The sequence below is a fragment of the Pseudorca crassidens genome, chromosome 15 (assembly GCF_039906515.1).
Source record: "Pseudorca crassidens isolate mPseCra1 chromosome 15, mPseCra1.hap1, whole genome shotgun sequence".
Taxonomy (NCBI): domain Eukaryota; kingdom Metazoa; phylum Chordata; class Mammalia; order Artiodactyla; family Delphinidae; genus Pseudorca; species Pseudorca crassidens.
The window spans coordinates 26,019,598-26,031,769 of record NC_090310.1 but is presented as its reverse complement, the minus strand read 5'-3'; the positions used below and the strand labels follow the sequence as shown (position 1 = coordinate 26,031,769).

The 12,172-nt window shown below is 47.8% G+C and overlaps 1 protein-coding gene across 1 annotated transcript in view; it reads right to left on the bottom strand.

The window, feature by feature from the left end:
• ABCC6 (ATP binding cassette subfamily C member 6) overlaps positions 1–9,998 on the bottom strand; it is a 56,071-nt gene extending 46,073 nt beyond the window's left edge. The window contains exons 1-6 of the mRNA XM_067706542.1: positions 9,929–9,998; positions 8,875–9,057; positions 7,313–7,438; positions 7,031–7,159; positions 3,821–3,946; positions 2,521–2,582 (exon numbers count right to left, since the gene is read on the bottom strand). Coding sequence (XP_067562643.1) covers positions 2,521–2,582; positions 3,821–3,946; positions 7,031–7,159; positions 7,313–7,438; positions 8,875–9,057; positions 9,929–9,964 — 662 coding nt within the window. The 5' untranslated portion in view covers positions 9,965–9,998. The remainder of the gene's footprint in view (positions 1–2,520; positions 2,583–3,820; positions 3,947–7,030; positions 7,160–7,312; positions 7,439–8,874; positions 9,058–9,928) is intronic.
• Between the last annotated feature and the right edge of the window lie 2,174 nt (positions 9,999–12,172).

The following is a 12,172-nucleotide window of genomic DNA, read 5'->3' as shown; positions in this document are numbered from 1 at the left end:
ACTTCACCTCTCTGCACCTCTGCTGGCCCCTCGGTACAAGGAAAGCAATTTACCTAACTGCACTAACACTGGGGGGCACTTCTCGGTCTACAAAGAACATCTCATTTAATTCTCACGTGAGACTATACAGTAGATTACTATTGATCCATTTTACAGAAAAGAAAGAAAACAGAGGCTCAGGGAGATTAAGTGACTTAACCAAAGGTTGACATGTGACAGGGGAAATAAACCTCCCTAGGAGTCAGAAGTCCAGAGTTGAAAACTATTACTGTGGAGGAAACCTGAACTCCTCCCTCAGCTTTAAATGTACCCATTCTCCTCCTCGGTCACTGCTCCAGCCACCTGGCCTCAGGACCTTTGCACATGCACGTCACTCTGCTTAAAACTTTTTCCCTGCCACTTCTTACTTGCCCTTCACCTCTGGCCTAGACGTTATTTCCTTAAAAGCCCACTTGATGACCCGCAACACCCAAGTCCTGGTAGATTCTCCCATTGCAAGATCCTCTAGTTTCCTGAGCTTTTTCTTTATAATGCTTGCTGCAATTATCATTATTTAATTTTTCAGTCTGATTATTTATTTAGTCTTTCTCCTCCACTGAACAGTAAGCTCCATAGGGGCAAAGACAGTACTTGCCTTGATTCTCCCTCTTCTGTATCCTCACATCCTGGCTCAGGGCACAAGATTTGTCAAATAAAAATCACTACTTTTCAGCCCTGTGACCTTGGGCAAGTCACTGCCCAGCAATGGACCTCAATTTTCTCACCTTAAAATAAGAGTGTTTCCCATCACTTGGGACTGGTATATGAGATGACTGTAGTTGGTGCATTGTTGGAGGAGGTCATCGAGAGGATGTGACCACTTGTGGACCTGTGACCTGGACCCAGGCAATCTGAGGCTCCTCCCTCCCCTGTCCTTGGAATGTACATTCCGCCCACTGTTCTCACACTAGGAGCTACTTCAAGGATGCAGTAGTTAAGTGTTATACCATCTGGACGGTGTATGTGTCTGAACCCTGTTAAGGCCTCTCTGTAAACTGTTGAGATTCTGGTGGGCAGGTGTGGAGATCTATTTATATTGCGGCACTCAAGACAAGCCTCATATGTAAGTTCTCTTGCTTGTTAACCCTGCCTCCTACCAGTCTGGAGTGGCTGCCTCTTTCTTCCGTCTCTCCAAGCCTACCATCTATTGGGGCCAGTTTTCAAACAAACACGCACACACAAGAAATTAACGACTGCAGACTTCCACAGCAGGAGTGTTCTTATCTTTTTAGGTCTCTTTCATCTTTCTCATGACACCAAGGAGAAGGTGTTGTTTGGAGCTGGTCTTGAGCTCCTCTTTGAGACTTTCCAGTTCCCTTTTCTAATGCAGAGCAAACTCAGGCAAGCAACAGTTTGGATCCAGAAATTATTCACAATACTTGGTTTTCACTAAAATTATTTTTGGTGTTCTACATGGCAAGGGATTCTAGATTTTTCTGATTTTGGTAGCGATAGAAAGTTTCCTTTTTAAAAGGTTATTAAAGTAGAAAAAAATGAGTTGATTCAAAGAAAATTCATTAAGTAAATAGAGTTTGAGCGATACCCCAATAAGGCAAAAAGCTTGAAGAATGGTCCATAAGTGCCTACATTTGGGAAACAGAGGGCTAGATTCTCTCTAGAGATGTTTAGCAGATTTCTATGCTCTTTTCACCAATTCCACACCCTCAGAGTATCCTATTCTTCATTTATTTAACAACCACTTTATATAATACTCATTATGGGCCACATCCTGTTCTAAGTGTTTCATAAACCTTATCTCATTTAATCCTTAAAACCCTATGAGGTAGATGCTATTATGATCCTCATTCTACTAGTGCAGAGACTGAGGCACAGAGAGGTTAAGTAGCTTGCCCAAGGACACACAGCCAGGAAGTGGTGGGGCTTGGATTCAAATCTGGGTGCGACTGTGATCTGACTGTGGTGTGGTCAGGAGAGGGCCCAGTAGGTGGGTGCATCCTCAGTACCTGGTGTGCTGACCCTGGGGAAACATCTGTCTTCTCCACCAGCCTGGAAGCCTCTAGTGAATAAAGAATTGGTGTTTTACATCCTCATCCTCGGTGCTTAGCACATAATAGGTGCTTATTAAATGTTGGTGGAATGACTAAATAGATAGAGATATGATTTTATTGAGTGCCTTCCATGTACAGGCACTAAGCACTTTACATTTAATGAAGGCAGTGATGTTCCCATTTTACAGAGGGGAAAACTGAGACTCCAAATGCTTGTGATATGGCCATCTAAGAGACAGAGCCAGGATTCAAACTCAGATCTCACCCCAGTGAGTGAGTGGAAATGGGATGTGGATGGTGGACACACTAAAATCTGAGAAGGAAGCATGGAGTCTGGGATGGAGAAAGCCAGGCTGACCTTGGTAGGCTTCGGAGGAAACCTCCTGGGGGAAAAGCTGTTATGACAAATAAGAGGAGCAAATGCAGGTGGGTGGGAGCACCACCCCAGCCCCTTCCCTGCTACTTTACTTACCCAGAAACCCACCAGAACATGGCCTTGGAGGGGAAGGAGGCCCCAGCCTTTGGACATGGATTCTGCAAAGACAAATGATTTAGAAGGGGGAGGACTTGGTCTCATAATCCATGGCCAGTATGTGGTAAGGAGAGCCAAGGGCAGGAAGACAGGATGAACTGGCCATGAGCTTAATACTGAAAGCACAGACTGAGATGTCCTGCCTACTTATCTACAGTAGATACCAAAGGGCATGGTGCTTCCTAGCAGGCAAGGCAAAAAAGGGATTTGGCCACAGGACTGAAAGTGCCTACAAGGTAAGAACGAACAGTTGCTCAGAACAACTTTAATAATACTGAGACCAAGAAGTTCTCAAAGCAAGGACCATGCATGACACAGACAAGAATGTCCTCAACAATATCCTTCAGTGAATGTGGGAAGGAGGTGAAGAGGAAGTGAGATTTTACCAGCAGCTCCAGGAAGACTGCACAGATTACACTCTTCACCAATAGGGCCTGAGAGTGCCCATTTTACCACGTCTTTGCCATCGCAGCTTGTTACCAATTTTTAATTTTTTTCCTGCTACTCTCATTGGAAAAAGTCCTATTACAGTTTTAACTTAATTATTCAAATCGTTGAGCATCCTTTTAGATGATTTCTCAGCTCAGCTGTCTTTTTCTCAGAGAATTCTTTCCTGATTTCACAGACTTATTCAGGGTTACCTGTTGTAAACTCTCATAGACCATGGACTTCTCCTGCAGAGCATTTCTATTGGGCAAGTCACTTTAATCTTGAATCTTTACAACCAGTCCCAGTTGCAGTTTTCCACACGTTTGTGTAATTGTGTGATTAATGTCTAGTTCCCCTACTTGGGTGTTAGCTGCATGAGGACAGAGACATCGCTTGTTCACCATAGATCCTCAGTACCGAGCTGGGGCATAGAGCATGTTGGCAAACTGCAGTGCCCAGGCCAAATCCGGCCCACTGCCTGTCTCTGTGAATAACATTTTATTGGAACACAGCCATGCTCCTTTGTTGACATAGTGTCTGTGTCTGCTTTTGTGCTATGAAAGCAGGCTTGAGTAGTTGCCATACAGACACTATATGGCCCACAAAGCCTAAAATATTCTCTATCTTGGACAGAAAGAGTTGGCCAACCCATGGAATAGGGTAGACATGTAATATGCTTTTGGCTGAATGAATAAAAAAATTAAAGGCCTGTGCTCTAGTTTAACTTCCTTCCATCACTTGGGGGCGCTGAGATGGAACAGAAGAGGAACAGGGACAAGCAAGGCACTGGGTTGGAGGTGTGGTGACTTACAGGCTGCGGGGGACTTTTAGGGAAGAAGGGGGGTTGATCGGCGAAGCAAGACAGCACAAACTCTGCCACCACCAGAGACAAGTATAGGTAGGTTGACAGGTGGCGGAAGGGGTCGCTCTGGAAATCCTGTGGGAGAGAAAGCAGAAGACCCACTGAGTCTGAGCTCTTGAGGAACAGAGATTGGGGAGGGTGTGGGGAAGGGGAGAAGGGGTGGAGGCTGAACAGGGTTTCTGATGCTGGGAGCAGTGACCAGGCAGGGGGCCGGAGCCGCCAGTTTTGAAAGTCAGAACCCCCAGCGTTCCTGGCCTTCTCGAAAACACCTGGCTTATGCATATTCTGTCCATACAAATGGCAGGTGGGGTGTTTGCCCTTAGCCAGGTGACAGCTGGCTTTAGGTACCCGGACATGAGTTGAAGGGACACTTTGACTTTCTCCTTGTGCAATAAAGGACCCCCTTCCCCTCCCCCCACAATCCCACTCCCTTGTGGCTAGTGTTCTCTGGTTTAAGAAGGGAGCTGGTTTCATGGAGCATTTACTCTGCCTCGGGCACATGCTGGAGTCTTTACATGCACTGTCTCGTCAAGTTCCTCCCGACCCTGACCCCAGCTGGGGTTTACCTGCTCTGTGTTACTCGTTGGGAAACCAAAGCTCAGGGGAGTGACAGCACCTTGATCAAGGTCACACAGATGATCTGATCTAGATCATGAGCTTTTGCTGCCGTGCCATGATTGCTTTCGCATCCCTTGCCCCTTCTGGCCAGAGGACCCTAATTTTTTTCCCCATGCTCAGGTATGGGGTTTATGCAGAACTGATTCCATCCCAGGGGGTGGGCAGGTGATGGAGGCCTGACTAATGAGTACCATCTAGTCCCCTGGCTACTGATGGAACATAAGTCTGGAGCAATTGGGGCTCTTCTTGCCATCCCAGTGGAAAATGAAGCAGAACCAAGGGACAGAGAGAAATGGAGATCTGGTGGTGTTATCTAAAGGTCTGGACCCTCTATGCCTGGCAGGTCCCACATCTATGAGCTAATAGATTCCCTTGGACTTTTTTGCTTAAGCTAGTGTGAGTTGAGTTTTTGTGGCTTAAAACAAGAGCCCTAGCTTCAAATCACAATTTTTCTACTAAATTTTTTATACTTCTTTGTTTTTATTTTTGTTTTTTGGGGGCAGATAGTAGACAGTTTGATATTCCAACTACATTATTCCCCATAGTGTCATTTTTACCATCGTTTCTATTGGAAAGTTTGTTCTGAATTTGGGTGAGATGGACTTGGCTCTGCAGACCTGAGCTGCATGACCTTGAGGAATTCATTCACTTCTCTCAGCCTTAGTCTCCTCATCTTTAAAACAGGACGATTAGAGTCTTCACTGGATTCCTGATGTCAAGTGCTTGCCACAGGGCCTGGCACATGGAGCTCCAGAGCATAGGTGTTCCCAATAGTATTATTTCTATGCTGTGTTCCAAACAGCTAACTGATAAGTCAACTGTGGAAACCCATCCTTTCATAAATCAGTGGATGGCCTGTGGAATTTTCCCATTAGTTACAAAAATTGCTTTGTAAAGAAATCTGTCCTTAAGGACAGAAGGTGTTTCTCTGCCTTCTACTTTTTTTTTTTTTTTTTTCGCGGTACGCGGGGCTCTCACTGTTGTGGCCTCTCTCCGGAGCACAGGCTCCGGACATGCAGGCTCAACAGCCATGGCTCACGGGCCCAGCCGCTCCGCGGCATGTGGGATCTTCCCAGACCGGGGCACGAACCCGTGTCCCCTGCATCAGCAGGCAGACTCTCAACCACTGCGCCACCAGGGAAGCCCTCTGCCTTCTACTTTGACGGCAGGACAGAGTAACCATTTGGCTCTTGAAATGATGACCAGCAGCCTCTGATTGGTTTCCTTATCCGACGTCCTGGGTGAGTGCGCCAGCTATGCAAGTGGTTGTCAATTGGGGAGATTTTGCCCCCAGGGGACATTTGCCATTGTCTGTAGACACAGGTTACCATAATGGGGTGGTACTACTGGCAACTAGTGGGTGGAGGCCAGGGATGCTGTGCAACATCCTACAGTGCACAGGACACCTCCCCCCGCCCCCACCCAAAAGAGAATTACGTAAAGGGTGCTGAGGTTGAGAAACCCTTGTTGAGGTTATATATTTTTCTCTGTGCAGATCATGCCCCCTAACATGGAAACGCTGCCTCCCAGGTAGGGAAACAAATATGGGTGAGTGTGCAAAATGAGTGTGTAAATATGGGTGCATGGGAGCATGGGTGAGGGTGAGAATAGGTGAGAATGAGGGGAAACGTGCAGGTACATGGAGTCAGAGTGAGTGCAGGTGTGTGCTGGAGGAGGCCATCCAGAGGTCGTGACCGCTGGCTGACCTGTGAGCTGGACCCAGCAATTGGAGGCTCCTCCCCCCTCCCCTGTCCTTGAAATGTGCATTGTGGCCACACTGTTCCTGCACTAGGAACTACTTCAAGGATGCAGCCTTTCCTTGAAAGAGCAATGTGTTGATGAGACCCTCTGGACAGTACATGTGACTGAACCCTGTTAAATCTTCTAAAAACTGTTAAGATTCCGGCAGGTGGGTGCAGAGATCAACTTCTCTTGCATCACCCAAGACAAGCCTCGTAGGTAAGTTCCCTTGCTCGTTAAAATCGTCACCTACTGATCTGCAGTGGCTGCCTCTTTCTTTGGTCTCTCCAGGCCCTCCGTGTATGGGGCCGGCTTCTAATTTCACCCGGGAACCCCTGAGGTTTCAAACCAACAGTGTTTCAATGCCTACGCAGTGTGTGTGAGTGTGTGCATGTGGGACATTTGTGCCTGAGTCCTGTAGGAGCTTGAAGGCATAGCCACACCTGGGTGGCAGTAAGTGTGAGTGGACGTGTGCAGGCGAGTGTGTGTGTGTCTGTGCGTTTGTGTGTGATGTTTCAGAGTCTGTGGTTGTGTGATGCGTGAATGGGTTCATACAAGTGTGTGCAAGTGAAGTGTGTGACTTGAGTGTGTAAGACAATGGGAATTTGTGTTGCTCAAAAGGTATGGGATGATGGGAACTTCGATGTGAAATGTGTTTGTGTGTCACTTGAGTTTAAGCACTTGTGGTGTGTGTGTCTCTGTGTAGAGAGTAAGCCATGGGTGGAAAGGCGAGGAGGAAGGATGGGACCCAAGGCCTGAAACTGCCCTACTGGTTCCCAGGTGGCCCAGGCCCCCACTTACCCCTTGTGAGGCCTGCTGGGCGGTGCTGGTGGCTGGGAAGAGAAAGCAGAGCAGCCAGTACCCAAAGAGCACCCCGGACGCCTGGACCCCCTTCTTCCTCTCAGTGTGGATCAGGAACACGGCGAAGCTCTGGATCAGAGAGTCAGGTGGGAGGTGGACAGAGGCAGGGAAGGGTGGGGGAAGAGAGGGTAGAGAAGGAGCCCCGCTTTGCCCCATGCCCTCCACCAGGGCACGAAAAGCAGCAGCTAGGGACAAGCCAGCATGTCTGGGGATGTCATTTACCATTGTGGTGAGCCACACGGTGGGGTGTATGAGGAACTCTAGGGCCTGGGGTGTTCCCTGCTGGATTCTCCGAAGAGTCACAGACACGCTGGAGGTGCACAGGATTATGAGGGCGAAGCCAAGCACCTGGGGAAACAAATTTGGATAAGGCTGGTGGGAGGCTGGGAAGAAAGATGGCAGCCAACTGGACAGTGTCCCCACATCCAATTGGACAGTGGCTCTGGATGGGGCACTGTAACGTACCAATGTGATCATTAAACAGTGCTGACGTGAAAGAAAAAGTTGTAAGGGGTGATGCAGTTCAATCTTGACCTGTAACTGTCATATAAATAATGCACCACAAGGGCCCAAGCCAACTCGGTGGTTTCCAAAATGCCAGCGGCGCTCCCATAATGCACGGGAGGATGCTTTAGGGATGAAGGAACAGCATGAAATGAAATTTACTCTCTAGGTGAAAAAGTTATACCCTCTTTAAGTCTCTTTCCCTCCCTACTATTAAATCAAGGAGGAACTCTCTGTTGGGACTGATATGTCTCCAGGCCTGCTCTAAGACACATTGGTCTCTCTTTTGAACAAGAGAAATCAAGAAAGTGGGCAGACCTGGGCACACTGGAGAAACTATTGAACATTTCAGTTAGTCTCAAGCAGGGGTCAAACTACCACCTGCAGGCTGAGTTTGGCCTCCTGCCTGTTTTTGTATCACCTCTGAGCTAAGAATGGTTTTGACATTTTTCAATCACTGAACAAGACTTTAAAAAGTCTAATATGTCATGACATGTGAAAATTATATGAAATGCAAATTTTAGTGTCTATAAATAAACTTTTATTGAAACACGGTCACATCTATTTGTTTACCGTTGTCTGTGGCTGCTGCAAGAACAGAATTGAGTAGTGGGGACAGAGACCACATGATCCTCAAAGCCTCAGACATGTACTATCTGGCCCTTTAAGGAAGAGTGTGCCAACCCTGGATAGGTGGTGGGCAACAGGTCAAAAATTTACAAGGTGGTATGGGAATAAATGAACCTTGGAGGGCATTCTTGTAGAAGTCTGGAAAACGGGAGGATGAGCAGAAAAGCTCACACTTGCAATGCCAGTGTTTTTCTAACACTGTCAAATAAATACATAACAATTTTAAGAACTGTTCTTTAGTACCGCCAGTGGGGAAACACAAAAATCAATGCATAGCTGTTAAACATTTAAAAGGTTCATCCTAGCATGGCCCTAGAATCACCTTGTGTATCCCAGGAGTGTACACTGCACACTTTGGGGAATGCTGGGCTGTGATGGCCATAAACTGGATGTGTGGGTGTCCGGGGCTGTGTTTGTGGATATATGGTTTTTATTATTACCAGATCTGTTTGGGAGAATCTATTCCACTGAGTTTCCCTCTGTAGCCTCTGGAGTATTGCTCTGTTTGATTAACAGGGTCCCTTCTTGTCCCCACACTGTGTGCTCCTTGATAGAAGAAGTGCCTACTTTGGGGTCTCTGCCAGGTTCCAGCCTGTTTCCCCCGACCCCCTACCATTGTCTGGTTACAGGCTCCCAGGGGCAGTGGCTACCATTTTGGCCTTGAAGAGGCAGGACATCTGGAGGTAGCCCTTGTCATGGCGGTGGATGTAGAGGAGGTAGATGGGGCCAAGGACCCAGAGGTACATGGGGGGCACCCAGACCCCTGCTGTTTTCAGGAAGCACAGGCTCAGCAGGCGGTCAGCGGCGGGCTGGGGCTCCGTCTGGTTCCAGACCTGAGGGAACACCAGGGTGACTCTTATGATGGTACAACACAGGGATCCCAAACTCACCTGCTTAGGGGGCCAGGCAACTCTTTGGACCCCTAACATTTACATGAAAATGTGCTAAGCACTCTTTAGAGTACTTCATAATTCTCAACTTCTTTAGCCCTAACCCCAATCTTATGAAGTAGATGCAGTCATACTGATTTTGCAGATGAGGCAGCTGAGGCCCAGAGAGGCTGAGTAAGTTGGTTGATGTCACCCAGTTGGACAGTGGTGGTGCTGGGATCTGAACAAAGGCAGTCCGGTCCTAGAATCTGGGAGACCTGGGCTCTCTGATGAGTGTTGGGCACAGACTCATAACCACTGTAGGAGGTGGGTATTACTGTCCCCATTTCATAGACCAGAAACTGAGGCACGGGCTTGGGGGGTAGGGGAACAGACTCCTTCAGGCTCACACAAATAGAAGTGGCAGAGCTGAGTCCATGCTGGCCTGTCTGAGCCCGCAGCTTGTTCTACTGGAGATCGCCATCTGTAATTCTTAACTCAGACCTTCTGCTGGCCTTTCCTTATCTGAGAAGTGTGAATGTGAGTTTAGAAGACGCTGCTTTAATTCTCCCCCTACTGCATCACTGCCACCCTCCCACTAAAACCCTTTGATGAGACAGGAACCAGAGAGGGGTGGGGGGTGGGGTCTTGTAGGCCCCTTTAACAGGGCTGGGTTCTTCGGGGGACCAGCTTGGTTGAGGGGGTCGCCCCGCCCTGCGGTTAGACTGGAAGGTCTCTTCCCCTCCCGGCCGGGAGTTTGGAGGTCTCTCCCCTCCCCTGCCCAAGAGATCTCTCGAGCCCGAAAAGGAGAGTGGGGCGGGATGGAGACACTCACCTCCGGGCCCGCGCAGGGCTCGCCAGGCGCGGCCATCGGGCGCCGTGCGTCCGTCAGTCCGTCTGTCAGACTGTCGGTGGGTCCCTGGACAGCTTCCTTGGCCGCGCTCCGCCGTGCAAGGGGCGGGGATTCGAGCGCCGGGATTGCAAGGCCTCGGGCAAGGTCCGGCCGCGCGGCGGGGGTGGGGCGCAAAGGGGTGAAAGGAGGCGAGGTGAAGGGGCGCTAAGGGAGGCCCCAGCAGGCAGCGGGGGAGGGGTTCCCGGAGCCCCAGAAAGTGCAGCGGCATCCCCATATGACCCCCCTTCTCCCTGGAACAAATGTCATCGCAAGCTTCCCGAATACTGTGGACCAACAATTCCAGGAATTTATCCTGATAAGTGAACCCAACAGGTGTGCACATGTCCAACAACCGGCACGGGGGATGGGGGCACTGCCTGGTTAGTTAGAGCCGCAGTCTCCTCACCTGTGGGATGGACATTGTCTGCCTCTACGGTGGGGGGAAGATTTTAAGATGACTAACAAAGCGTCTAGCACAGTGCCAGGCACACAGTAAACGCGCAAGCGGAGTTAGCTCTTATTAGCATTAGCAGTATTATTTCATCCCTAGGTTACTAAGCTGTGGTTCAAAGCGCCATTGCAGAAATATATTTAATACGGAAATATGGTTGCTGAATGCTAAGTGAAAAAAAGAGATTATAATACAAAATAGCCTGTGATATGTTTCCAAAGGAAAGAAGTATATGCTTAAGTTGGGGAAAGTGGGGAAGGAAGTCAAGTCATTTACCTTCTTCCTCTGGGTCTTAAAGCAAGGTGTGTCCCCAGCCACGAGTTCTTTTGAGAGATGACTCTATGTAACATATATGCATAGATGAAAAGATGGAAATGCTCTAAAGCAGTGGTCATGGGAATCCTAATTTTCCTTTTTCCTTGCATTCCCTTTTCTATTTTCTTTCCTTCTGCAATGAGCATGTATTCCTTTCAAAATAGGAAGGAAAGACTCAGCTTTTTCAGACCGACAAGCACAGGTGCTCAGTTTGAGTGAAGAATTCAAATCCTTTGCGCTCTCCATGCTGCCCTGTTACTTCTTGTCTTCTTTTTTGTGCCTCCGGCAGGGCTTCCACAGCATGGGTTCCCCGGCCTTTTCCCCTTTCCTTTTCTGAGTTTCTCCAGCCCTGGCCTGGGGCCTAGGCAGTATGCCTTCAGCTGTCCTCCTGCCTGGGAGTTCTGGAAGAGCAGGGACACAGAAACTCAAGGATCTGTCTTGAGGCTGAGTGTGGATGGTCTGCTGTTTACATTCAGATCACGTCTGTTTATTTGAGGTGGTTTTGGTGGAGGCTGATGGAAATTATGGGGAGGCTTGAGCCCCCTCTCCCTGAAACCCCCGCTGCAGTTGGCATTGCCACAGTCCTAGTGCTTTATTTCTTTGTATACCTGAAGATGAATTTGAGGGGAATGGTGAAAGTTTGAGGGAGAATGGTTAGGAAGGCAGGAAGAACACAGAGGAAATCAGTAGGTGAGCCAAGAACAGAACTCGGGCATCCCAAAGCCTGCTTTCCAGCTCTCTGAACAACACATGGCTGTGTGCCGAGCCCTAGATAAGTCCCTTTCCCTCTCTGGGCCTTGGTTTACCATTCTGTAAGATAAGAGGATTCCATAGGCCAGCATTTCCTAATCGATGGCTTTCACCCGCCTGGTAATTTGCTAAGACAAACCAGGGATTTATGTTAGGGACAGTAAAAGGCATCTGTTTCCATTGTAATGATAAATAATGAACCTCAGAAAATAAAACCATTATTTAAATAGTTTCTCTTTATAATTGAACAGTTGAGAATCTCACTGTATTTGTAGTGAGAATGCAGAGTGAGAAGCAGAAATCTGATGCGCTCATGATTGAAATCCTCAGTGGGTGTATCGTTGCATTGTAGCCAATGTGAAGGTTTTGACGATTGTGTAGTTTAAAATCATTGTGATTCATAATTGTATTATATTGCTTGAGTTTTAGCCACAATGGCAAATTTCAGTGGGAAATCTTCTCTCTTACCTCATCATTTAGAAACAAAGTATTAAAAACTATCAAAATAAAGCACTTGATGTTTTCAGGAATAAAATGGAAGACTTTCAAATATCAGGTCAGAAAAGCAATTTTTGTCTATTTTGATGTGGTGACTTGTAGTTCATCTACACTATGTTATACACTCAGTCTTAGGACAAAATATAACGTGCTGATTTTTGAACTTATTTGCA